Raw genomic sequence first — 27,161 nt, forward strand, 5'->3', positions numbered from 1 at the left:
TTTAAAGGCTCACATGTTAAAGTTGTCCCTTTGTCTGGTCCTCACTTTCCCTCTCTGTCTCCTCAGCAGGAGCATTTGTAGTGAATGTGACACAGAGCTCCTATCAGGCAGAGGAGAACGAGAACATCACACTGGAATGGACGTTCACAACCAAACCTGACAGTTCAAACTCCTTAATATCTTCTGTGAACTGATTACTGATCACAAGGACTCAGTCCTGTATCATCTGCATGAAGGTGTTGAGGTCCCAGAGTCTCAGGATGGACAGTTTGCAGGGACGAGTCCAGTGTGACAGAGACGTCCTCAGAGGGACGACTCAGACTTCATGTGTCCAGACTCAGGACTGAGGACTCGGGCCTGTACCTGTGTGAAGTGTTCACAACTTATGGTGGCAGCTTCAGTGAATGCAGACTCACTGTCACTGGTAAGTTGATTCAGCAGAACTTTCTCTTCAGTTCAGCTTTTTTGGATAAATAAGAACCTGAGAGGAAAAGTATTTTGGACTACCACAATCCACAATCTTTACACTTCCTTCTCTCAGTATCTGGGAAATATGTTACATCTTCATCTGTAGATATTTTGTTTCCTTTAAATTGAAATGTTTTTCTTCACATGAATGGCAGATGTGTTTGGTCTCTTTACAGCAGCGAGGATCGGCCCGAACCTGAGAGACCAATCACTGCAAGCTGGGGAATGATCGTCTCTACTGTGGACTGGGACTGACAGCAGCAGCAGCTGTGCTGGGTGTTTGTTACTGTTTATTCAGCCACTCTCAGCCTGGTGAACAAAGTCCACCTATTCAGTCTCAGCCTATTGAACTAATTCCACCCAGTCAGTCTCAGCCTGGTGAACAAGATTTCTCTCAGTCTCAGTGATGGATGTGAGCAAGTTGCAGATCAGCAGATGGATCAGAAGAAACAGTTTGATCGAGAAACACTCCCACTTCACATTTTCTTTAAACACTTCCATATTTGCTTGTTTAATACCCCCTTTACATCTCACTTCACTGAGGCTTTGTTTTCTCAGGTTCCTGAAAACTGCGTCGACACTCTTTTGGGTCAGTCAGTTGTAAGATTTATCTGCAGCCGGTCTGCTCTGTCCAGCATGCTGTCTGGCCACCTGGTGGAGTTTATACTGGTCCAAGTGAAATAAAATAAAATCAGCTTCATAATACACTCAGGTCTTCTACATTCAGAAATCTCCCAGTGGACTGAGAACACTAACTGAGTGTCGTCACATCTCATTACCTTCTCATCATTCTCTGTCTTCTAAACTAAAATCTTATAAAATGGTGCACAAGACAGAAGATTTCCATTTGATGTAGCGGAGCCATAAAAACATGGCATCTTTTCAACATACAGTATTTCACTGCATCAGCAGCTTTAAAATGTTGGAACAAGCACATCAGTGTTTCAAAATGTATATAAACTATGAAGGAAATTTAAAGGGGACAGACAAGAATATAATGCTTTAAAAGTCAATTCAAATTACCTTAATAACCAGTGACAATTGTTCAAGATTCATACAAATAAAACATTTTATTTATTCCAATCCAAATATGACTCCAAATATTCAATAAACTCTATGTGCAAAAATAGAACCATTAAAAAAAAGGCATGAAAACAGTTACAGTGCAAAGAACATGTTAACCATAATAATGTGTCCTGTAAGTGCATGACATGTTGAGTAAGTTGTAGATATTGTATTATTATACCGTACATACTCATACCCACTTGGTAATTAATTTATCTGACCTGTATTATAGTGTATTATATTTTTGCTTAGTATTTCTATTCCTGTGTGCAGTGACGTGATACTGAGCTGTTGTAACCAGAGTTTCCCCTCAGGGATCAATGAAGATACATACATACATACGGTAACAGTGGCAAGGAAAAACTTCCTTTAAGAGGCAGAAGGTTCTGAGAGAGAACGAGAGGCAGCTGTAACAAACAAAAATAAAACAGTACATTTCAGTTTAAAGTGCATTTAAATGACAAAAATAAAAAAGGTTACAGCTCTTTGTGTTAAAGCTCCATGTGGAGAAGTTAAAAAAAGTCTGGAAATAAAGTCAAAACTCACAGCTGCAGTTACAGAACTGTAAATACAAAAGGTAAAAACACATTGCACATTGCATGTATGTATGTATGTATGTATGTATGTATGTATGTATGTATGTATATATATATATATATATATATATATATATATATATATAAAAAAACTTTGTCCTTCACCCTCCGCGGGTGGTCTCATCCTTCGAGCTCGAGTCCTCTACCAGAGGCCTGGGAGCTTGAGGGTTCTGCGCAGTATCTTTGCTGTTCCCAGTACTGCACTCTTCTGGACCGAGATGTCTGGTGTTCTTCCAGGGATCTGCTGTAGCCGCTCCTCCAGTTTGGGGGTCACTGCCCCGAGTGCTCCGATGACCACAGGCACCACTGTCGCCTTCACCTTCCAGGCCTTCTCCAGCTCTTCTCTCTAAATACAAAAGGTAAAAACACATTGCATATACATGGAATACGAGGTGGACATGCTTCTCAGCATTAGATTTCAGGTCTGTCTGATACGTGACAGAGTGTGATGAGGCGTCCAATCAAAACACTGGACAGCGTAAAGGTGAAGAACAGCGTTTCCTCCATCAGGTCCATTATTTTGTATATCAGCTGTGTACTATGACTCTTATACCACGGCCACTTACTGAAGAATATAAAGGCAGCGTGTGTTTTCATCATTAGCAGCTTTTACACTTTGTTTGTTGTCATTTTACTCATGTGATGTGTGTGAAGCATCAAAGTTGTTGCTATGGTTACCTGCTGGTATGTTTGATGTGCTCTGATGGACAGTTTTATTACCTGCCAGCCAATGGGAAACTGGTATTTTCTGTGTCCGTGGTATAAAGTTGAATTCTAACAGTCTTGTCTCGTTTACATTGTTGATCAAACTGTTTCCTCTGATCCATCTGCTGATCTGCAACTTTGCTCAGATCCATCACTGGAGACTGGAGAGAAATCTTGTTCACCAGGCTGAGACTGACTGGGTGGACTTTGTTCACCAGGCTGAGACTGACTGGGTGGACTTTGTTCACCAGGTTGAAAGCGTCTGAATAAACAGTAACAAACACCCAGCACAGCTGCTGCTGCTGCTGCTGCTGTCAGTCCCAGTACACAGTAGAGGACGATCATTCCCCGACTTTCTGTGTTTGGTCTCTCAGGTTCGGGCCGATCCCTCGCTGCTGTAAAGAGACCAAACAAATCTGTCATTCATGTGAAGAAAAAACATTTCAATATAAAAGGAAACAAAATATCTACAACAGATGAAGATGTAACATATTTCCCAGATACTGCGAGAAGGAAGTGTAAAGATTGTGGTAGTCCAAAATACTTTTCCTCTCAGGTTCTTACTTATCAAAAAAAGCTGCTGAACTAAAGAGAAAGTTCTGCTGAATCAACTTACCAGTGACATTGAGTCTGCTTTTACCAAAGCTGCCACCATAAGTTGTCCTCACTTCACACAGGTACAGGCCCGAGTCCTCAGTCCTGAGTCTGGACACATGAAGTCTGAGTCGTCCTTCTCTGAGGACGTCTCTGTCACACTGGACTCGTCCCGCAAACTGTCCATCCTGAGACTCTGGGACCTCAACACCTTCATGCAGATGATACAGGACTGAGACCTTGTGTTCAGTAGTCAGGTCACAGAAGATATTAAGGGAGTTTGAACTGTCAGGTTTGGTTGTGAACGTCCATTCCAGTGTGATGTCCTCGTTCTCCTCTGCCTGATAGGAGCTCTGTGTCACATTCACTACAAATGCTCCTGCTGAGGAGACAGAGAGGGAAAGTGAGGACCAGACAAAGGGACAACTTTAACATGTGAGCCTTTAAACTCCATCTAGAGATGTTGATGTATTCATATCAAAGCTGGGAGGCTGGTAAACAAAAAGTTCAGAGATACTTCAGTAAAAAAAGCTGCATGATACCAACAATAAATACAACTCAAGCAAAACTTGAAGATAAAGGATCTTCCTGATTTTAATAAGGACTGTCTACTTTCTATAAAGAGTCCTGCAGATGTTTTCACTGACAGATTTAAAGATGGAGGTCTGAAGGCTGAAAGAGTATTTAGTCTCTTCTCTTTCTGGATAATAACCTGCAGGTGGAAACGAACCACAGACGCAGGAGGTCAGGGTGATGAGCAGCAGGATGCTGCAGGTCATCTTCTCCCTGTGAGAGGAGACAGAGGTGAAGAGTCAGAAACACACGAGGTCAAAGTTCAGTCGTCACATGTCTGAGAGGAAACATCTACAGTCTGTCTGCAGTCATTACAACACTCCTTTGTATTTATTTATGAATATTCGAAACATTATTATTAAATGTAGCACTGACAGGCTCCTTTATTCCAGAAGTTGCCTCTTACTCGGCTTTGTGAATTTGGCCCAGGACATAAACACATTGCGATCTCTGCAGCTCAGAGAAACATGCTGCATTGGTAAATCTGGAATATAAGCAGCTCTGAATGTAAAGGAACGAGAATGTAACTGCAAACAAACCTGAATTTAATTCAGTCACCATAGAAACACTCGGTGTGGTCCCCTTATTAACAGCAGCAGACACAAACCAGCGGATGCTGCTGTCAGATCTCGCGGTAACAACGCGTCCCACTATCCAGGCTGATCTGCGAGCTTCATCTTTAAAGTGTCACCGTGGAGTAAAGCCAGCTGAAGAAGAAGGGACCTGTAACATCACATGGACATACGAGGTTCTTCTTCCTGCACGTGCAGCTGTCCCTGCTGCTGTTTGACGGCACATGGAGCTGCTTTTGAGGTGGATCAGGTTTTAGGATGATCCGGCTTCCTCTCAGTGAATCCCATGAAAGCTGCTGCTGTTGAATTGTCTCGTTACTGAGCGAACCGGCCGCAGATCTTTGATCTGAAATAAGACAGAGTTCCTTTAATGACTCCGCATTGAACAGGTCTACAGAGGCTGCACTTCCCTTTCCCCAAGGGACCGAGGAAGCAGTCCTTCCTCCTGCAGAACTGAAGGACCAGACCCCGAGACGGGGACAGCTGGTCTACGCGCTGCAACACAGTGAGTTCATATTTATATACCGTCATCCTGACTGATGCAGCAGAGATGAGTCATAAAGCGAACGAGCTGTTTCCTTTATAGTGACCGATGTTAGTCCCGCCCTGCAGAACACGACATCCAATCAGCACTTTACGAAAACAAACCAGCACAACCAACTGAGCTCCGCCCTTTGTTCTGCGGGTCTTTCTCAGAAACTCTCCGATTCATATGACGTAATCTACCTCCTCATCCTCACCGTGTTTCAGTTTCATTATTAGTCTTCGCACATAAAATATCTCTGAGTCTAAAATCATGAACTCTGCAGTTTTCAGAAGCAGCTTCTCTGCAGCGGCCGCAGGATGGAAATGCTCGGCTTTCCTCTAACGACGAATGATGAGAAGGTAATGAGATGTGACGACACTCAGTTAGTGTTCTCAGTCCACTGGGAGATTTCTGAATGTAGAAGACCTGAGTGTATTATGAAGCTGATTTTATTTTATTTCACTTGGACCAGTATAAACTCCACCAGGTGGCCAGACAGCATGCTGGACAGAGCAGACCGGCTGCAGATAAATCTTACAACTGACTGACCCAAAAGAGTGTCGACGCAGTTTTCAGGAACCTGAGAAAAACAAAGCCTCAGTGAAGTGAGATGTAAAGGGGGTATTAAACAAGCAAATATGGAAGTGTTTAAAGAAAATGTGAAGTGGGAGTGTTTCTTTACTGCAGTTATGGGTAAGTCACCAGCCATAATGATTCAACACAACATTTAACAGCAATAAAAAGAGCCCATTTTACAAACAGAGCACATTGGCTGGCAGGGGAGAGCACATTTTACAAACATTAGATGAAATAATTAATCACAACCAAAACCCTTTGATTTCCTGATTACATGGGAAGAAGTGACCCCACAGACAAAGTGTCTCCAGCCGAGAAAAGCTTGTGGTCCAGACAGCATTAACAACTAAATGCTCAAATGCAGCTCCCCAGAGATGCAGGGAGCAGTGGTGAAGTCAGGATGTTTCCCTGACATCTGGTGTTAAGAGCTCATTTCCCCATTCTTAAGACTGCTTTACTTTTTTCTTCCTGTAAACCTGCTGGACATTTGTAGTCACGCATGTAACAAGACTGCAGCCATGCTAACGCCCCTGTGAGGCTGTACTGATGCACAGCGCTGCTTTGAGACATTTCACACAAAACCATGACTGTCAAGTTTATGGTGGCACTAGAAGAACAGTCAGGGGGTGTCCTGGTCCAGCTGCTGGTCTCTGTCTGTTTGTCCCCTGTTAGGAACAGACACTCCTGTGTATGTGTGTGCTGGTGGGGCGTGGCCTCCGGTGAACCTCCAATCTGACTCACCTGTTCTCCATCCACCAATCAAGACCATGCAGCACATCTACCCGGCTGAAGGACATTTTTGTCCCCCATTGAAACCCGTTAAAACCTCAGTTGTTGATCCTATTACAGTTTTTCTCAATTGCTAAAACACAATTTCTGAAACCTTGCTCCATTTTCTGACCAAGTTTTTGTTCTTCCTCCTCCGTGTACCCCTGTTTTACAGTCCTGTACCCTGCGTCACAAACTGGTCCTCTGTCTCTGTGGTACTTTAAATCTTCTTCTTTGTTGATATGAACCTGCAACCAGTCAAAATCTACTGAGCAGTCAGTGCTGTTAACAAATGGAAAGCACAATGTTCAGGGCCATACAATTCGTTCATTGTACAGGATACAGCCTACAATGCGCTGTACTACAGTATCACGATACTAAAGGGGCAGAAATCAAAGCAGTTAGGCTGATATTGGTTGTGTCACATCATTCGAAACAGGTTCCATCAGTTTTGAGTGGTTGTGTCCAATCAATGACATGTGTTCTCTATTTGTATTTGATTGTTGCCACTTGTGTTCACCAGTATGGACGACACGTGCATTAGAGCGCAGAATGGGTTTAGAGTTTTGCTGAAAAGTCTAAGTGAGATCTGCAAACTGTGTTTTACCGTGTGAAATGGTTTAAGGTGTTGACAACTGACTGCACCATCAGCTAAATGACGTCAGGCAACTGAGAACTTTGTTCAGCCAATGGGTTTTAGTGTTTAATCAGTTGAGAAAAACTGTAATGCAGAAAAAACATTGTTTCTGCTGTTTATGATAAGACCTTTGAACGTCCCCGTTAACACTTCATGATGACGGCAGGATGGCTGTGCAGCCTGTAGACAGGCTTCTCAGCTCAGGCAGGGGTCGCTGGTGCCACGAAGCTCCCATCCGGCTGCCAACAGCTCCATCTTTGGTGTTCAGGGAGGCGATGTCCTCCGTCAGATAAAGCTGGTGGATGTAGCTGCTAATGGACTCTGAAAACTGTGCAAGTGGCTCAAGACAACACTGAAGCATCTCGTTACTGGAGCTGAGATATGTTCACATTTAATCAGCTGGCCAATAGACTTCTTAGAAATAAGAAAAGGCTGTTATTATTATTATTATTATTATTATTGTTGTTGTTGTTTTTAATGTAATGACAAACTGAGGCTGAAAATGTCAGAATCAGCCTGTAAACTCAGCAAGTATCATTTGTGTGCAACTGTAGGATGTAAACGTTTAACCTCTAAACTCCCAGAAACAATAGTGAGGACATGAACTTGATGTCCACAGTGCAGCTATATGACCATCAGTGGAGTTGGGTTTTGTTTAGTTCTTCTTCCCTTGAACAGATCTTTGTTAGTTACTTCCTCTTTGACCTGAACAGCATTAGGAAAACTGACAGAAACCTGCGTCCCTCACTTGTCCTCGTGGTGGAGGAGTTCATGTGGAGCAGCTGACAGACACAGACTCACCAGCAGGTAGGTTGTTGGTATTCAATTCAATTTTATTTATGTAGCGCCAATTCTTAACAGAAGTTGTTTCATTGCACTTTTCCTATAGAGCAGGTCTACACCAGTACTCTATATAATATTATTTACAGAGACCCAACAAATCCCACCACGAGCAAGCACTTGGCGACAGTGGCAAGGAAAACTTCCTTTAAGAGACAGAAACCTTGAGCAGAACCAGACTCAATGGTGGGCGGCCCATCCACCGCTGCCATGTTAGGTTTTCAGAGAGAGAGAGAGACTGACTATAGCAGCATAACTAAGGGATTTGTTCAGGGCTCACCTGAGCCAGCCCTAACTATAAGCTTTATCAAAGAGGAAAGTCTTAAACTTACTCTCTAAAGGTGGAGATGGTGTCGGCCTCCCGAACCACATTGGGATCTGATTCCACAGGAGAGGAGCTTGATAACTGAAGGCTCTGGCTCCCGCCTACTTTGGAGACTCTAGGAACCACAAGTAAGCCTGCATCCTGGGAGCGCAGTGCTCTAGTCGGGTAATAAGGTATTATGAGATCTTTAAGATACGATGGTGCCTGACCATTAAGAGCTTTGTAGGTGAGGAGAAGGATTTTAAATTATAGTCTGGATTTTACAGGGAGCCAGTGCAGAGAAGCTAATATTGGAGAAATATGATCTCTTTTCCTAGTTCTTGTCAGTACACTTGTCACAGCATTCTGGATCAACTGGAGAGTCTTAAGGGACTTATTCGGGCAGCCGGATAATGAGGAATTGCACTAGTCCAACCTAGAAGTAACAAATGCATGCACTAGTTTTTTCGGCATCATTTTGAGACAGGATGTGCCTGAGTTTTTCCAACGTTATGTAGGTGAAAAAATGCAGTCCTTAACATTTACATTGTTGATCAAACTCTTTCCTCTGATCCATCTGGTGATCTGTAACTTTGTTCACCAGGCTGAAAGTGGCTGAATAAACAGTAACAAACACCCAGCACAGCTGCTGCTGCTGCTGTCAGTCCCAGTCCACAGTAGAGGACGATCATTCCCCAGCTTTCTGTGTTTGGTCTCTCAGGCTCGGGCCGATCCCTCGCTGCTGTAAAGAGACCAAACACATCTGCCATTCATGTGAAGAAAAAACATTTCAATATAAAAGGAAACAAAATATCTACAACAGATGAAGATGTAACATATTTCCCAGATACTGCGAGAAGGAAGTGTAAAGATTGTGGATTGTGCTAGTCCAAAATACTTTTCCTCTCAGGTTCTTATTTATCCAAAAAAGCTGCTGAACTGAAGAGAAAGTTCTGCTGAATCAACTTACCAGTGACAGTGAGTCTGCATTCACTGAAGCTGCCACCATAAGTTGTCCTCACTTCACACAGGTACAGGCCCGAGTCCTCAGTCCTGAGTCTGGACACATGAAGTCTGAGTCGTCCTTCTCTGAGGACGTCTCTGTCACACTGGACTCGTCCTGCAAACTGTCCATCCTGAGACTCTGGGACCTCAACACCTTCATGCAGACGATACAGGACTGAGACCTTGTGATCAGTAATCAGGTCACAGTAGATATAAAGGGAGTTTGAACTGTCAGGTTTGGTTGTGAACGTCCATTCCAGTGTGATGTCCTCGTTCTCCTCTGCCTGATAGGAGCTCTGTGTCACATTCACTACAAATGTTCCTGCTGAGGAGACAGAGAGGGAAAGTGAGGACCAGACAAAGGGACAACTTTAACATGTGAGCCTTTAAACTCCATCTAGAGATGTTGATGTATTCATATCAAAGCTGGGAGGCTGGTAAACAAAAAGTTCAGAGATACTACAGTAAAAAAAAAAAAAAAGATGCATGATACCAACAATAAATACAACTCAAGCAATACTTGAAGATAAAGGATCTTCCTGATTTTAATAAGGACTGTCTACTTTCTCTAAAGAGTCCTGCAGATGTTTTCACTGAGAGATTTAAAGATGGAGGTCTGAAGGCTGAAAGAGTATTTAGTCTCTTCTCTTTCTGGATAATAACCTGCAGGTGGAAACGAACCACAGACGCAGGAGGTCAGGGTGATGAGCAGCAGGATGCTGCAGGTCATCTTCTCCCTCTGAGAGGAGACAGAGGTGAAGAGTCAGAAACACACGAGGTCAAAGTTCAGTCGTCACATGTCTGAGAGGAAACATCTACAGTCTGTCTGCAGTCATTACAACACTCCTTTGTATTTATTCTCCTGCTCATTACACACAGCTGACCAGAGCACTTCCTGACTGGTAGCTGCTAATGCTAAGCTGCAGTCATGTGTTTCTGTCACAAGATGGCGCCAGTGCTTCAACTCTCCACCATAAGCAGGAAACATGTAACAGCACGAGGATCCAGGTTCAGAGTCTCTGAGCTGCAGGACCTGGAGAGTTCAAGACTCAGTAAAAAATGCACCAGCAGCTGCCGTAGTGAAGTGTCGGCCCCGAACCATTTTACGCGCTGCAACAAAGTGAGTTGATATTGTCATCCTATCAGCTGCAGCAGCGAACCAGTCGGCTCATTTGAATGAACGATTAGAGCCCCGCCCACACAACATGATATCCAATCAGCACACTTTACGAAAACAGGCGCAAGATTTAAATGCTCGGCTTTCCTCTAACAGGAAGTTCCTTTATGTTTCATTGTAAAGATGATTTTATGAGACTTACTGACAGACGATCATGCTGCTAAATGTCCTGTGGTTGGGGACATTTTTATGGCCCAGAGAAGCTGAAGAAATTCATCCAAATATTCCAGATACACATTTAGATTCTTGTGAGGAGACACAAAACTTCTGAACTCTGCAGTTTCAATCCTGGAGCAGGTTTTCCAGGTCCAGATCCAGATCCAAGTAGCTCAATAAAGAACCGAACATAAAAACTTTGGGCCGGTTTGAATCGATTTTCAATCTGCGTCGATTTCAAATGAATATGTTCGTCAGTCACGTGTGAACAAACAGTAAATGCAGCTCAGCTGAACACAAAACAACACAAACAGTAAATCATACAGAAGTTTTAGTTACTTACGTGTTTGAAGGCGAGCGAGCAGCTTTATGTCTGAACTTCATTATCAGTTCAACAGACGGACAGCTGATCTACATGTTCATGGTTCATTCTTCTTCTTCTTCTTCTGTTGAGTTTTATGGCGCTCGGCGTCCCTAATTGTTCATTACCGCCACCTGCTGGATTTTAACAGCTTCACAGTTTAAACTATTTACAGTGTCCACCTAAAGTGCTCCCATGCCATAGTCCAGTCTCTAACCCAGACCCAAGTGTCTGAGCCGGTGCAGCTCCTTCCCTCAGTGTAACATCTGGATCCTCTCCAGATGTGTCCACAGCATTCAGGAACCTCCTTGCAGCGTCCAGCGCCATCTTAATCCTTTCCGACTCCCCCTTTATTCCAGCAGCACAGTTTATAACCGTGGCAAGAAATGCCAGAAATCGCTTCTTGCCCACACTGATGTTCCGCTCATCTCCATTTCCTTTCTGCTGCTTTTCCTTTTGCACCATTTCACCGTTTCTCTCCATTCTCTTAGCAGCTTCAGCGTATGACAATCCCCTTTCTGCTCTGATCTCATTCATTTTTACTTCCTTAATTCTCTCTGGGCTCTGTGCTGATCCCGTATGGTGGTTTCCCTCGCAGTGCAGACACTTTGCTTGCTCTTTCTCCAGTTATCCTTCCCACACCTCCTGCCTCCTCTTCATCCTGCAGCAACTCGTCCATATTCCTGACAGCAGAAACACCTGAGAGGAGCTCCCTCACCCTGTAACACACATGATCTAGATCCACTCTCTCTGGTAACTCCTCCTCAAACGTCAAACACACCGAGCTACTCTCCTCCTCCTCCCCGTTTCTGAATCTTGTCAGCCTTCTTGCCTCACACACACCTTCAGCCTCCCGACATGACTCGGCCTCCACCGTCTGCTTTATCTAATGCATGTTTATCTGACTTTATTACTCCCCTTCTTCTTCACTTCTGCTCCGAGGAGGAAGCAGTCCACACCGCTGTGATCTCTAAACGCATGAATCTTCAGAGCTGTGTCTCTCTGACGCTTTGACAGGCAGTCAGCGAGAACCATCCCACTTCCTGTTATCCTGACAGATCTGACATCTCCGAGCTTTCCTGCTACAGACTTTCAGACCTCATGTGTCTGCGTCACAGCAACCATCCCGACAAGATACTTCTCCTCTTTCTTCACCGTCTGACCGGATTCACTTGAGTTACTCTTCTTCCTTTTCTTTCCAACGTTATGGTGCGTAACACCAACCGACGTTATGGTGCGTTACCGCCACCAGCTGGACTGGAGTGTGGATCGGGACTCTCGCTGTCCCTTCACTAATGATTAAATAAAGAAAATAAACTGAGACGTGTTCTCCTCAGATACTGAAGCAACAGCAGATAACACTTCTCTCCAGAACTTGTTTGTGAAAGATCTCGTAGATCAAACCTGGTCTTTATTTCTCTAAGCTTCAGGGTCAGCTCTCTTCTCTCGGCGTCATATTTTGGACAGTAAATCACAACATGTCCCACAGTTTCTTCTTGGTCCCAGAATGAACATCTTCCTGTGTGATGCTTTCCTATTTTACATAATGTGCAGTTTAACCCTGTGTGGCCCAACCGGAGCCTGGATATTACAGTTTCCTCTTCACACCGGCTTTCCTTTGACTGTTGTAAAGCCACCTTCCTGTTCTCTCTTCTTCTCGCTGCTTCAACTTCTCCTTAACTGTGGTTTTCATTTCTCTTTTACTAAGGGCTACTGTGATGTCAGTGTGTGTTTTTGTGGCTTCCTTTGCAGCCTTGTCCGCTCTTTCATTTCCTTTGCTTCCTATATGTGCAGGGATCCACAGTAATGTCACATTTGCTGCTCCGCTCCCTGCCTCTCTACCACTCTGCCCTTCAGCCTCTCTTTCTACACTGAACCTCCTCATCCCATCAGCACGTTCAGCAGATTCCTTCCAGTTACAAGTCTCACATTTATCTGACACTGACTGTTTCATGGCATACAAGCTAGCATTGAGTCCTGTGTGTCCTGGTCTTAGCCTAGAACAGATAACATCTTCTGTCCTACATTTACCTGATTCTTTCTGACTCTGGCTTGGATTTTATAGTATTCTATAGTTATTCCATGTTTCCTGCCATGATGCCATTATTCCCTGATGAGTTAGTGATTTTGCTTCTGATCTCCCAAAACAAATTTCTAAAATGTCATTATCATTTTGTTTAGTGCATCTTTAGCGAGTTCATCTGCAGCCTCACTTCCCTCTATTCAGCGTGAGCTGGTCTCTCCAGAAATGGACGTCTGTTCCTGGTTGCTGCAGATTCAGTAGGCTCATATAAACCTCGATTAACAGATCCTCTCGGACTGTTTCTCCTGACTGTGTACTTTGTCTTGCAGCAGCAGAACCTGAACATACCACCACTTTAACCGGTTTAACCTCCGCTACCCACTGAAGACTTCTGCTGTGTGTCCTGAGAACCTGTTTGAGTTTCTCTGATCAGATCCTCGGTCAGATTCTGGGATGTGTATACCCGGCCCTACGTGTTCGTTATCTGAGTGTTTTGATCCATCTGTAAAAATATTAAGATAATTATAGTAACTTTTCTTCACATACTCTTGAACCATGCACCCAGTGTTATTATTCCTCTCTGCCCACTCTCTCCTCTTTTCTAATATTTGCAGATTTACTTTGGGTTGTGGAAATATCCGTGGGGAAACGCTGCTATGGATAACTGCTGGACTGTGTTGTATAGTATCTCATTGTACTGTTTCACTTTCTTGTTAATGTCCCAGCCAAAACCTTTACCAGAAAATGTTGTGTATTCCCAAAGTTGTTGCTATGGTTACCTGCTGGTATGTCTGATGTGCTGCACTTTGCTCAGGTGGAAGTGAAGGTGAAGCAGCATTTGGGCGTCAGAGGTAAACAAAAAAAAAGGGTAAACCGTTTTCTTGTCCTTGTGTGTGTGTGTGTGTGACACCCTGCCACGTCGTCCTAAACGGTCTGTGTAACCACACCTGCTCCGCCCCTCTGGAAGAGAGCTCACTGTGCAAATCCACACTGTTAAAGTAAAGCAGTCCGTCTGTTGAACTGATAATGAAGTTCAGACATAAAGCTGCTCGCTCGCCTTCAAACACGTAAGTAACTAAAACTTCTGTATGATTTACTGTTTGTGTTGTTTTGTGTTCAGCTGAGCTGCATTTACTGTTTGTTCACACGTGACTGACGAACAGATTAATTTGAAATCGACGCAGATTGAAAATCGATTCAAACCGGCCAAAAGTTTTTATGTTCGGTTCTTTATTGAGCTACTTGGATCTGGACCTGGAAAACCTGCTCCAGGATTGAAACTGCAGAGTTCAGAAGTTTTGTGTCTCCTCACAAGAATCTAAATGTGTATCTGGAATATTTGGATGAATTTCTTCAGCTTCTCTGGGCCATAAAAATGTCCCCAACCACAGGACATTTAGCAGCATGATCGTCTGTCAGTAAGTCTCATAAAATCATCTTTACAATGAAACATAAAGAAACTTTCTGTTAGAGGAAAGCCGAGCATTTCCATCCTGCGGCCGCTGCAGCAGCTGGTTTGTGTCTGCTGCTGTTAATAAGGGGACCACACCGTGTGTTTCTATGGTGACTGAATTAAATTCAGGTTTGTTTGCAGTTACATTCTCGTTCCTTTACATTCAGAGCTGCTTATATTCCAGATTTACAGATGCAGCATGTTTATTTGAGCTGCAGAGATCGCAATGTGTTTATGTCCTGGGCCAAATTCACAAAGCCGAGTAAGAGGCAACTTCTGGAATAAAGGAGCCTGTCAGTGCTACAGTTAAGATCTGCGATTGAGGAAATTCACCATGCCGTTTGAATTTGCAGGCTGTTGCGAAACTTGACAAAGACTCGGGGAGAGTTGACGTGTCTATTCCTGTCCATAACACATCACCGTTCCGCCTTCATGAGTTAGGAGCTCAGGAAGTATAAAACTAAATGGCAAGTCTGACATTATATCAGACAATACTTGATCAAATAAATTTGTATTTTGTAATATACATGCATCATTCTTCCTTCCAAATAAACAGAGACCCCCAGTACGCAGCCAACTTTAAACATTTCTTCTATTGGGGGGAAATGCTCCCCCAGCAAGAAACCCTGCACATAACTGCAGCAGTGACTGCAGAAGCCAGGATGGGAGTTCTTCGAGTAGATTCCTGCAGCCGCACTCGTCTTCCTCCTCGTCTGGCCCCATCAGAGGACCCCCCATACTTCTGGCCACTTAGTGGATTTATTCCAGCCTGTGTGAAGCTGAATGCTCTTTGTTTTCATTTGGATGGTGGAGAGTTGAAGCACTGGCGCCATCTTGTGACAGAAACACATGACTGCAGCTTAGCATTAGCAGCTACCAGTCAGGAAGTGCTCTGGTCAGCTGTGTGTGATGAGCAGGAGAATAAATACAAAGGAGTGTTGTAATGACTGCAGACAGACTGTAGATGTTTCCTCTCAGACATGTGACGACTGAACTTTGACCTCGTGTGTTTCTGACTCTTCACCTCTGTCTCCTCTCACAGGGAGAAGATGACCTGCAGCATCCTGCTGCTCATCACCCTGACCTCCTGCGTCTGTGGTTCGTTTCCACCTGCAGGTTATTATCCAGAAAGAGAAAAGACTAAATACTCTTTCAGCCTTCAGACCTCCATCTTTAAATCTGTCAGTGAAAACATCTGCAGGACTCTTTAGAGAAAGTAGACAGTTAATAAAATAAATCAATCAATTAATAAATCAGGAGGCTCCTTTATCTTCAAGTATTGCTTGAGTTGTATTTATTGTTGGTATCATGCAGCTTTTTTTACTGTAGTATCTCTGAACTTTTTGTTTTCAGCCTCCCAGCTTTGATATGAATACATCAACATCTCTAGATGGAGTTTAAAGGCTCACATGTTAAAGTTGTCCCTTTGTCTGGTCCTCACTTTCCCTCTCTGTCTCCTCAGCAGGAGCATTTGTAGTGAATGTGACACAGAGCTCCTATCAGGCAGAGGAGAACGAGAACATCACACTGGAATGGACGTTCACAACCAAACCTGACAGTTCAAACTCCCTTAATATCTTCTGTGAACTGATTACTGATCACAAGGACTCAGTCCTGTATCATCTGCATGAAGGTGTTGAGGTCCCAGAGTCTCAGGATGGACAGTTTGCAGGACGAGTCCAGTGTGACAGAGACGTCCTCAGAGAAGGACGACTCAGACTTCATGTGTCCAGACTCAGGACTGAGGACTCGGGCCTGTACCTGTGTGAAGTGTTCACAACTTATGGTGGCAGCTTCAGTGAATGCAGACTCACTGTCACTGGTAAGTTGATTCAGCAGAACTTTCTCTTCAGTTCAGCAGCTTTTTTGGATAAATAAGAACCTGAGAGGAAAAGTATTTTGGACTACCACAATCCACAATCTTTACACTTCCTTCTCTCAGTATCTGGGAAATATGTTACATCTTCATCTGTAGATATTTTGTTTCCTTTTAAATTGAAATGTTTTTTCTTCACATGAATGGCAGATGTGTTTGGTCTCTTTACAGCAGCGAGGGATCGGCCCGAACTTGAGAGACCAATCACTGCAAGCTGGGGAATGATCGTCCTCTACTGTGGACTGGGACTGACAGCAGCAGCAGCTGTGCTGGGTGTTTGTTACCGTTTATTCAGCCACTCTCAGCCTGGTGAACAAAGTCCACCTATTCAGTCTCAGCCTATTGAACTAATTCCACCCAGTCAGTCTCAGCCTGGTGAACAAGATTTCTCTCCAGTCTCCAGTGATGGATGTGAGCAAAGTTGCAGATCAGCAGATGGATCAGAAGAAACAGTTTGATCGACTATGTAAATGAGACAAGACTGTTAGAATTCAACTTTACACCACCGACACAGAAAATACCAGTTTCCCATTGGCTGGCAGGTAATAAAACTGTCCATCAGATCACATCAAACATACCAGCAGGTAACCGTAGCAACAGCTTTGATGCTTCACACACATCTTCTTTTCCTTTCGGCTGTTCCCTTTCAGGGGTCGCCACAGCGAATCATGTGCCTCCATCTAACCCTGTCCTCTGCATCCTCTTCACTCACACCAATTAGCTTCATGTCCTCTCTCACTACATCCATAAATCTCCTCTTTGGTCTTCCTCTAGACCTCCTGCCTGGCAGCTCCAACCTCAGCATCCTTCTACCAATATATTCACAGTCTCTCCTCTGAACATGTCCAAACCACCTCAATCTGGCCTCTCTGACTTTATCTCCGAAACATCTAACATGAGCTGTCCCTCTGATGTCCTCATTCCTGATCCTGTCCGTCCTCGTCACTCCCAAAGAGAACCTCAACATCTTAAGCTCTGCCACCTCCAGCTCTGCCTCTTGTCTTTCCTTCAGTGCCACTGTCTCTAAGCTGTACGACATCGCTGGTCTCACCGCCGTCTTGAACACCTTTCCTTTCATTCTTGCTGATACTCTTTTATCACACAACACACCGGACACTTTTCTCCACCCGCTCCAACCTGCTTGCACTCGCCTCTTCACCTCTTTTCCACAGTCTCCATCGCTCTGAACCGTTGACCCTAAGTACTTAAAGTCCTGCACCTTCTTCACCTCTGCTCCCTGTAACCTCACCGTTCCACCTGGGTCCCTCTCATTGACACACATGTATTCTGTCTTACTGCGGCTAAGCTTCATTCCTCTGTTTTCCAGAGCAGACCTCCATCTCTCTTGATTTTCCTCCACCTGCTCCATGCTCTCACTACAAATCACAATGTCATCCGCAAACATCGTAGTCCATGGAGATTCCTGTCTAACCTCATCTGTCAGCCCGTCCATCGCCAGAGCAAACAAGAAGGGGCTCAGAGCCGATCCTTGATGCACACCCACCTCCACCTTGAACTCCTCTGTCACACCTACAGCACACCTCACCACGGTCTTACAGCTCTCATACATGTCCTGCACCACTCTAACATACTTCTCTGCCACTCCAGACTTCCTCACACAATACCACAGCTCCTCTCTCGACACCCTGTCATACGCTTTCTCTAAATCTACGAAGACACAATGCAACTCCCTATGACCTTCTCTGTACTTCTCCATCAGCATCCTCAGAGCAAATACTGCATCTGTTGTACTCTTTCTAGGCATGAAACCATATAGCTGCTCACAAATGCTCACCTCTGCCCTTAGCCTAGCTTCCACTACTCTTTCCCACAACTTCACTGTATGGCTCATCAGCTTTATTCCTCTGTAGTTGCCACAGCTCTGCACATCTCCCTTGTTCTTAAAAATTGGCACCAGTACACTTCTCCTCCATTCCTCGGGCATCCTCTCACTCTCCAACATCTTGTTAAACAAACTAGTCAGAAACTCTACTGCCACCTCTCCTAGACACTTCCATACCTCCACAGGTATGTCATCAGGACCAACTGCCTTTCCACTCGTCATCCTCTTCAACGTCCTCCTCACTTCACTCTTGCTAATCTTTGATACTTCCTGCTCCACACCAGTCACTTCCTCTACTCTTCGTTCCCTTTCATTTTCCTCATTCATCAACTCTTCAAAGTACTCCTTCCATCTTCCCATCACACTCCTGGCACCTGTCAATACATTTCCATCCTTATCTTTAATCACCCTAACCTGCTGCACATCCTTCCCATCTCTATCTCTTTGTCTGGCCAACCTGTACAAATCCACCTCTCCCTCTTTAGTGTCCAACCTAGCATACAAGTCCTCATATGCTCTTTGTTTGGCCTTTGCCACCTCTACCTTCACCTTACGCTGCATCTCCCTGTACTCCTGTCTACTCTCTTCCATCCTCTCAGTGTCCCACTTCTTCTTAGCTAACCTCTTTCTCTGTATACACTCCTGCACTTCCTTGTTCCACCACCAAGTCTCCTTGTCCGCTTTCCTCTTTCCAGATGACACACCGAGTACCCTCCTACCTGTCTCCCTGATCACATTAGCTGTAGTGGTCCAGTCATCTGGGAGCACTTCCTGACCACCCAGAGTCTGTCTCAGCTCCTCCCTGAAAACTACACGACATTCTTCCTTTTTCAACTTCCACCACTTCGTCCTCTGCTCTGCCTTTGTCCTCTTCATCTTCCTCACCACCAGAGACATTTTACACACTACCATCCTGTGTTGTCTGGCTACACTCTCCCCTACCACTGCTTTACAGTCACTGGTCTCTTTCAGATTACAACGTCTACACAAGATGTAGTCCACCTGATTGCTTCTACCTCCACTCTTATGTCACCCTATGTTCCTGCCTCTTCTGGAAGAAAGTGTTCACTACAGCCATTTCCATCCTCGTTGCAAAGTCTACCACCATCTGTCCTTCTGCGTTCCTGTCCTGAAGACCAAACCTGCCCATCACATTCTCATCACCTCTGTTCCCTTCCCCTACATGCCCATTGAAATCTGCACCAATCACCACTCTCTCACCTCTGGGGATGCTCTGCATCACTTCATCTAACTCACTCCAGAATTTCTCCTTCTCTTCTAACTCACATCCTACCTGTGGGGCATAACCACTCACAACGTTGAACATCACCCCTTCAATTTCCAGCTTCAGACTCATCAACCTGTCTGATACTCTTTTCACCTCTAGAACATTCCTCACAAACTCCTCTTTCAGGATAACTCCTACTCCGTTTCTCTTCCTATCTGACCCATGGTAGAACAACTTGAACCCTGCTCCTAAGCTTCTAGCCTTGCTACCTTTCCACCTGGTCTCCTGGACACACAGTATGTCCACCTTCCTTCTCTGCATCATGTCAGTCAACTCTCTAGCCTTCCCTGTCATAGTCCCAACATTCAAAGTCCCTACTGTCAGTCCTACATTCTTAGCTTTCCTCTTCTCTCTCTGCCTACGAACACACCTTCCTCCTCTCCTTCTTCGTCTTCGACCAACAGTAGTCCAATTTCCACCGGTACCCTGTAGGTCAACAGCACCGGTGGTGGTCGTTGTTAACCCGGGCCCCGACCGATCCGGTATGGGAGTCATTTTCACGATTCACATTTTTAATTTGGCATGTGTTTTACGTCGGATGCCCTTCCTGACACAACCCTCTGCATTTATCCAGACTTGGGACTGGCACAAGAAGACACTGGCTTGTGCCCCCTTGCGGTTGAATTAGAAAGACACTCCTTATTAAAATCAGGAAGCTCCTTTATCTTCAAGCATTGCTTGAGTTGTATTTATTGTTGGTATCATGCAGCTTTTTTTTCTGTAGTATCTCTGAACTTTTTGTTTACCAGCCTCCCAGCTCTTTCCCTTTCCCTCTCTGTCTCCTCAGCAGGAACATTTGTAGTGAATGTGACACAGAGCTCCTATCAGGCAGAGGAGAACGAGGACATCACACTGGAATGGCGCTTCTCGTCCAAAGCCGACTTTTCCCTCCCCTCACTTAAGATCCACTGTTTGTTTGTGTTACCTGAGCTGAAGGTGTTTTATCATCTGGACAACAGTGTTGAGGAGTCTCAGCATGAGCAGTTTGCAGGACGGGTGCAGTGTGATAAAGACGCTCTCAGTGCAGGACGCGTCAGACTTCATCTGTCCAGAGTCAGGACTGACGACTCGGGCCCGTACCTCTGTAGAATGGCCACTGAATTCGGCAAGAAGATTAAAGAGTTCTCACTCAACATCACTGGTAAGTCGACTCAAGGTTGTCAAATATATATCTGCTTATAACAGTTTGTCTAATGTTTGCGAACGTGAAAACACATGGACACATTCCATCAGCTGTCGATACAAAAGCAAAAATGTACCTTAAAATGTTTGTTGTCTAGAAATTATTATTTCTCTTTTAGTTAAATTGAATCTTGACAAGAGATTGAACTTTGATAACAGTTGGGTTGTTTACAAAAAGAAGCAGTCTTCATATTTACCTCAGACGCAGACATTATGTGTCCTGTTTGTTAGTTGGCAGACTGTCTTGAAAACCTGTTCAAGGATACGTCTGGTGACATTCTTTATTTTTGTCATTGTCAAAAAATCACATCAGCACATCAATAAGAACCTGAGAGGAAAAGTATTTTGGACTACCACAATCCACAATCTTTACACTTCCTTCTCGCAGTATCTGAGAAATATGTTACATCTTCATCTGTTGTAGATATTTTGTTTTCTTTTATACTCAAATGTTTTTTCTTCACATGAATGGCAGATGTGTTTGGTCTCTTTACAGCAGCGAGGGATTGGCCTGAACCTGAGAGACCAAACACAGAAAGTCGGGGACGGATCGGCCTCTACTGTGGACTGGGACTGACAGCAGCAGCAGCAGCTGTGCTGGGTGTTTGTTACTGTTTATTCAGCCGCTCTCAGCCTGGTGAAGAAAGTCCACCCAGTCACTCTCAGCCTGGTGAACAAAGTCCACTCAGCCAGTCTCCAGTGATGGATGTGAGCAAAGTTGCAGATCAGCAGATGGATCAGAGGAAACAGTTTGATCAACAATGTAAACGAGACAAGACTGTTAGAATTCAACTTTATACCACGGACACAGAAAATACCAGTTTCCCATTGGCTGGCAGGTAATAAAACTGTCCATCAGAGCACATCAAACATACCAACAGGTAACCATAGCAACAGCTTTGATGCTTCACACACATCACATGAGTAAAATGACAACAAACAAAGTGTAAAAGCTGCTAATGATGAAAACACACGCTGCCTTTATATTCTTCAGTAAGTGGCCGTGGTATAAGAGTCATAGTACACAGCTGATATACAAAATAATGGACCTGATGGAGGAAACGCTGTTCTTCACCTTTACACTGTCCAGTGTTTTGATTGGACGCCTCATCACACTCTGTCACTTATCAGACAGACCTGAAATCTGCACAGTTTCTTCCTTGTATAATATGTAAATATGCTAATCTGGGATAATATTTATTTTTTAATGTTTTTTATTTAAAGCTGTATGTGATGTGTAATGTTTCTTCCGCATTAATGACTAGAATATGAGATGTATTTGTGTATTTTTCATGCATCAGTTTCTTGAAAATATATAATGAAAAATAAAAAAGGAATATTCTGGCAAAAATGGAAACAGCAAAGTTTTTATTTATTTATTTTTATTCCTAAAACATTCATTAGAAAATGAATAATTAACTTTTTTATCTTTAGCAAGTAAAAATCTTAAACACTTGTCAATTCAAATAAGGCTCATAAGATGAAGTGAATAAAACTGGATAGATTAACATGTGATCCAGTGATGATAAAACGTAGTATAAAAGTCTATATTTACAGATATATATGTATACATATGTAGATATTTACAGACATGCTGATGATGTTTTTGTTTTTAAAGCTACACAATAGTTTAGCAGCTGACTGTAACATACAACCAGCGGTGGAAACTAACTCAGTGCATGTGTTCAAGTTCTGTACTTCAGTCCAATTTCATTTTATGCTACTTTATACTTCTACTCCCTTGGTGAAATTCACCCACAGTATATATAGTAAAAAATAAGCTCCACCATTACCAGCTGTACCATTAAAGTGATGAACACATTAATGCATCAATAATTAGAATTCAATAACATAACACACATTATTCTGAAATGGGCCATTCTGCATAATGAGTACTTTTACTTTTTGTACTTTAAGTGTATTTTGTTGCTAATACTTTGTACTTTTACTTGTATTTCTGCACTGTGGTGTTACGTTTTTTACTTAAGTAAAAGTCCTTCTTCCACCATCCAGCAAGCCCTGAATGTACATTAAATGATCTGTACAATAACGACACCAAGTTATCAGACCTGCTGATACTTTAACAGCATCTTCTCTTTAGTAGAACTCATAATAGAGCAATAATCTATACTCTTTGCATCAACAGTAATTGGCATTACAGTACTCTTCTTGGTGTTTCAGTACATCTGATGATTAAGTCAGCACATAATAACAAGAGATGACCAGAAATACAACCAGTGCCTGCACAAGTCATCCAGTTTAACATGAACCAAGATAATATCCTCACCAGCTTTAGAGTGAGCACTGCTATCAGCTTGGCCTGTTCTGTCTGTTACGGCAGGAACTAACAGCAGCGGGACCATTGAATCAGGTAACCATGAGGCAGAAAACCACCACGAAACTCAGCTGGAGTGTTTTTGGATTTCTATCCATCACTTGGAAACGTGATGCTCTAACAGAAGAACCAGTTCTGTCTTCAGACTTCCATCTGGTGGATTTCTCTTCAGAGCAGCAGGGGGCAGCAGAAGTTTAAGAAAGCTGAAACATTTCACGTGTGTGTCACTGCACACAGCTTCTCGGTCCTACTGTCTCCGCTTCAGGTGGAGTGCAGTGCAGTATATGATGAAGTACAGCGACAGACAGCCAGTGCAGCTGCTGCTGCCGCTGCCAGTCCCAGTCCAACATAGAGGCCGATTCTTCCCCGGCTCGCTGGTTTTGGTTTTGGTATCACAGGTTTGGGCTCGTCAGCTATTGTGTCTGTATGTGATTTATCTGAGGAGAAAACATTTCACAGAAAACTTAAAGTACACCACAAAGTATTTACTGTTAGGTGTGAAGGACAAAAAAGGTCCACCAAGCACAAACATTGTTTTAAATAAAGTCAGTACAAGTGACAGGAAGGAATATCTTGTTTCTTCTAATCTACGATTCTAGTTCTGATAATCAATTCTGGTTCTTGTTCTACTCGATTTTCCTGCCTTTTCCGCTTCAGTCAACTACGTCACTTCCACTTTCCCACGCTGTGAAAATCCCTGATGTCACCATATCTGGCCAATGATCTTTCTGCCTGCATTCTTCGAGCCAATCAGTCCTCAGAGGCTGTTCTTTAAGTATCACTGCGCTTCAGTCATTCTGTCTGTCAGATCTACGATTGTGCAACCCACCACCTCCTCCACCTCCCCACCTCCACCTCCCCACCTCCACCTCCCCACCTCCAACCTGAAAGGTTCCATCTCGCTGCTGGAAATATTCACTACAGCACCACATGTGTATTAATCCGCAGCTGAAAATAGTGCCCCACAAATGCACTATTTCCTCCTGTTTGAGTAACTTTTGCTAAAAACTACAGTGGCCAGCTGTTTTAGGAAACTACTGAGCTTTTTAAAAAAAAAAATGAAAGTATATATTTATAACCCATTTTTAAAGATTTAGATCTTCAGTAGGAACAAATGGGCTGAGAGCTCCCGACAGGCAGGGGGATTCAGGAAGTGCTGAGAGACTGACTGATGTGATTTTTTGACAATGACAAAAATAAAGAATGTCACCAGACGTATCCTTGAACAGGTTTTCAAGACAGTCTGCCAACTAACAAACAGGACACATAATGTCTGCGTCTGAGGTAAATATGAAGACTGCTTCTTTTTGTAAACAACCCAACTGTTATCAAAGTTCAATCTCTTGTCAAGATTCAATTTAACTAAAAGTTAAGTCTGACGCGTCCTGCACTGAGAGCGTCTTTGTCACACTGCACCCGTCCTGCAAACTGCTCATGCTGAGACTCCTCAACACTGTTGTCCAGATGATAAAACACCTTCAGCTCAGGTAACACAAACAAACAGTGGATCTTAAGTGAGGGGAGGGAAATGTTGGCTTTGGACGAGAAGCGCCATTCCAGTGTGATGTCCTCGTTCTCCTCTGCCTGATAGGAGCTCTGTGTCATATTCACTACAAATGTTCCTGCTGAGGAGACAGAGAGGGAAAGTGAGGACCAGACAAAGGGACAACTTTAACATGTGAGCCTTTAAACTCCATCTAGAGATGTTGATGTATTCATATCAAAGCTGGGAGGCTGGAAAGGCTGAAAGAGTATTTAGTCTTTTCTCTTTCTGGATAATAACCTGCAGGTGGAAACGAACCACAGACGCAGGAGGTCAGGGTGATGAGCAGCAGGATGCTGCAGGTCATCTTCTCCCTGTGAGAGGAGACAGAGGTGAAGAGTCAGAAACACACGAGGTCAAAGTTCAGTCGTCACATGTCTGAGAGGAAACATCTACAGTCTGTCTGCAGTCATTACAACACTCCTTTGTATTTATTTATGAATATTCAAAACATTATTATTAAATGTAGCACTGACAGGCTCCTTTATTCCAGAAGTTTCCTCTTACTCGGCTTTGTGAATTTGGCCCAGGACATAAACACATTGCGATCTCTGCAGCTCAGAGAAACATGCTGCATCGGTAAATCTGGAATATAAGCAGCTCTGAATGTAAAGGAACGAGAATGTAACTGCAAACAAACCTGAATTTAATTCAGTCACCATAGAAACACTCGGTGTGGTCCCCTTATTAACAGCAGCAGACACAAACCAGCTGCACTTTCATTGTAAAGATGATTTTATGAGACTTACTGACAGACGATCATGTTGCTAAATGTCCTGTGGTTGGGGACATTTTTATGGCCCAGAGAAGCTGAAGCAGCAGCAGACACAAACCAGCTGATGCTGCTGTCAGATCTCGCGGTAACAACGCGTCCCACTTTCCAGACTGATCTGCGAGCTTCATCTTTAAAGTGTCACTGTGGAGTAAAAAGCCAGCTGAAGAAGAAGGGACCTGTAACATCACATGGACATACGAGGTTCTTCTTCCTGCACGTGCAGCTGTCCCTGCTGCTGTTTGACGGCACATGGAGCTGCTTTTGAGGTGGATCAGGTTTTAGGATGATCCGGCTTCCTCTCAGTGAATCCCATGAAAGCTGCTGCTGTTGAATTGTCTCGTTACTGAGCGAACCGGCCGCTTTATTATTCGTAGACACCTCGTCTGATCCGGGAGTGCAGCGAAAGCTCCGGTGGAAATAAGACAGAGTTCCTTTAATGACTCCGCATTGAACAGGCCTACAGAGGCTGCACGTCCCTTTCCCCAAGGGACCGAGGAAGCAGTCCTTCCTCCTGTAGAACTGAAAGACCAGACCGCGAGACGGGGACAGCTGGTCTACGCGCTGCAACAAAGTGAGTTCATATTTCATACTGTCATCCTGACTGATGCAGCAGAGATGAGTCGGAAAGCGAACGAGCTGTTTCCTTTATAGTGAGCGATGTTAGTCCCGCCCCACAGAACACGACATCCAATCAGCACTTTACGAAAACAAACCAGCACAACCACCTGAGCTCCGCCCTTTTTGTCCTGCTGTCTGGGCTGTCCCCGATTCATATGACCTACCTCCTCCTCCTCACCGTGTTCCCCAGTTTTATTAGAAGTCTTCACACATAAAATATCTGAGTCTAAAATCATGAACTCTGCAGTTTTCAGAAGCAGCTTCTCTGCAGCGGCCGCAGGATGGAAATGCTCGGCTTTCCTCTAACACAAAGTTTCTTTATGTTTCATTGTAAAGATGATTTTATGAGACTTACTGACAGACGATCATGTTGCTAAATGTCCTGTGGTTGGGGACATTTTCATGGCCCAGAGAAGCTGAAGAAATTCATCCAAATATTCCAGATACACATTTAGATTCTTGTGAGGAGACACACAACTTCTGAACTCTGCAGTTTAAGTCCTGGAGGAGGTTTTCCAGGTCCTTTACATTCAGAGCTGCTTATATTCCAGATTTACCGATGCAGCATGTTTATCTGAGCTGCAGAGATCGCAATGTGTTTATGTCCTGGGCCAAATTCACAAAGCCGAGTAAGGGGCAACTTCTGGAATAAAGGAGCCTGTCAGTGCTACAGTTAATAATAATGTTTCGAATATTCACCGTTTCACTTTGCTGGCTGCTGTGATGCTTGCACCGGCCCCGCCCATATCAGGGCTCTTTGCATGAGTATCCGACACGGGGGAGGGAGGGGGAGCAGTGGACTCAGAGGAGCTTGAGGGCCGGCAGCAGCTGAGTTAGAGGGGGGATGAGCAGGAGCCGGTGTGTCGAGTCTGTTAAAGAACAGATTCAGTTCGTTGGCTATGTCCAAGCTGCCTTTAGCTCCTCTGCTGCCAGTCAGTCTGAAGCCAGTGATGCTCTTCATGCCGCTCCAGACCTCTCTCATATTGTTCTGCTGGAGTTTCCTCTCCAGCTTCCTCCTGTACTTCTCCTTGGCCTCCCTGATCTTCACCTCCAGGTCGGCCTGGATTGCCCTCACCTCCTCCCTATAACAATTAGCAGGATAATAAATACAAAGGAGTGTTGTAATGACTGCAGACAGACTGTAGATGTTTCCTCTCAGACATGTGACGACTGAACTTTGACCTCGTGTGTTTCTGACTCTTCACCTCTGTCTCCTCTCACAGGGAGAAGATGACCTGCAGCATCCTGCTGCTCATCACCCTGACCTCCTGCGTCTGTGGTTCGTTTCCACCTGCAGGTTAT

General features: G+C 44.1%; 3 protein-coding genes and 1 long non-coding RNA gene across 11 annotated transcripts in view; 3 read left to right on the forward strand and 1 right to left on the reverse strand.

The window, feature by feature from the left end:
• Positions 1-1,022: 1,022 nt before the first annotated feature.
• LOC122870333 lies at positions 1,023-2,911 on the forward strand. Its single transcript, XR_006376540.1, has 2 exons — positions 1,023-2,110; positions 2,489-2,911. It is a non-coding gene; the product is annotated as an uncharacterized LOC122870333 (long non-coding RNA).
• LOC122870268 lies at positions 2,781-25,373 on the reverse strand. Of its 8 annotated transcripts, XM_044184383.1 has the most exons (5): positions 25,300-25,373; positions 25,107-25,174; positions 24,707-24,780; positions 9,195-9,551; positions 2,781-3,229 (listed from the first exon to the last, which is right to left on the reverse strand). In XM_044184383.1, exons 3-5 carry the CDS (start codon positions 24,771-24,773, stop codon positions 2,934-2,936), a joined length of 720 nt encoding a protein of 239 aa, XP_044040318.1. In that variant the 5' UTR covers positions 24,774-24,780; positions 25,107-25,174; positions 25,300-25,373; the 3' UTR covers positions 2,781-2,933. The 8 variants fall into 8 exon arrangements, with proteins under 8 accessions (XP_044040318.1, XP_044040313.1, XP_044040312.1 ...); XM_044184378.1 differs by lacking the exon at positions 25,107-25,174 and having other exon boundaries at positions 25,216-25,344; XM_044184377.1 differs by lacking the exon at positions 25,107-25,174 and having other exon boundaries at positions 9,195-9,554; positions 25,216-25,344.
• LOC122870258 (low affinity immunoglobulin gamma Fc region receptor III-like) overlaps positions 5,027-27,161 on the forward strand; it is a 1,099,642-nt gene continuing 1,077,507 nt past the window's right edge. Inside the window, exon 1 of the mRNA XM_044184334.1 lies at positions 5,027-5,078. The gene's annotated coding sequence lies outside the window, so the exon portion shown is untranslated. The remainder of the gene's footprint in view (positions 5,079-27,161) is intronic.
• The window catches only part of LOC122870150, a 126,466-nt gene continuing 112,586 nt past the window's right edge, over positions 13,282-27,161 (forward strand). The window contains exons 1-3 of the mRNA XM_044184016.1: positions 13,282-14,013; positions 15,442-15,515; positions 20,194-20,252. Coding sequence (XP_044039951.1) covers positions 13,973-14,013; positions 15,442-15,515; positions 20,194-20,252 — 174 coding nt within the window. The 5' untranslated portion in view covers positions 13,282-13,972. The remainder of the gene's footprint in view (positions 14,014-15,441; positions 15,516-20,193; positions 20,253-27,161) is intronic.

Source organism: Siniperca chuatsi, linkage group LG22 (assembly GCF_020085105.1).
Source record: "Siniperca chuatsi isolate FFG_IHB_CAS linkage group LG22, ASM2008510v1, whole genome shotgun sequence".
In the NCBI taxonomy this organism is placed as follows: domain Eukaryota; kingdom Metazoa; phylum Chordata; class Actinopteri; order Centrarchiformes; family Sinipercidae; genus Siniperca; species Siniperca chuatsi.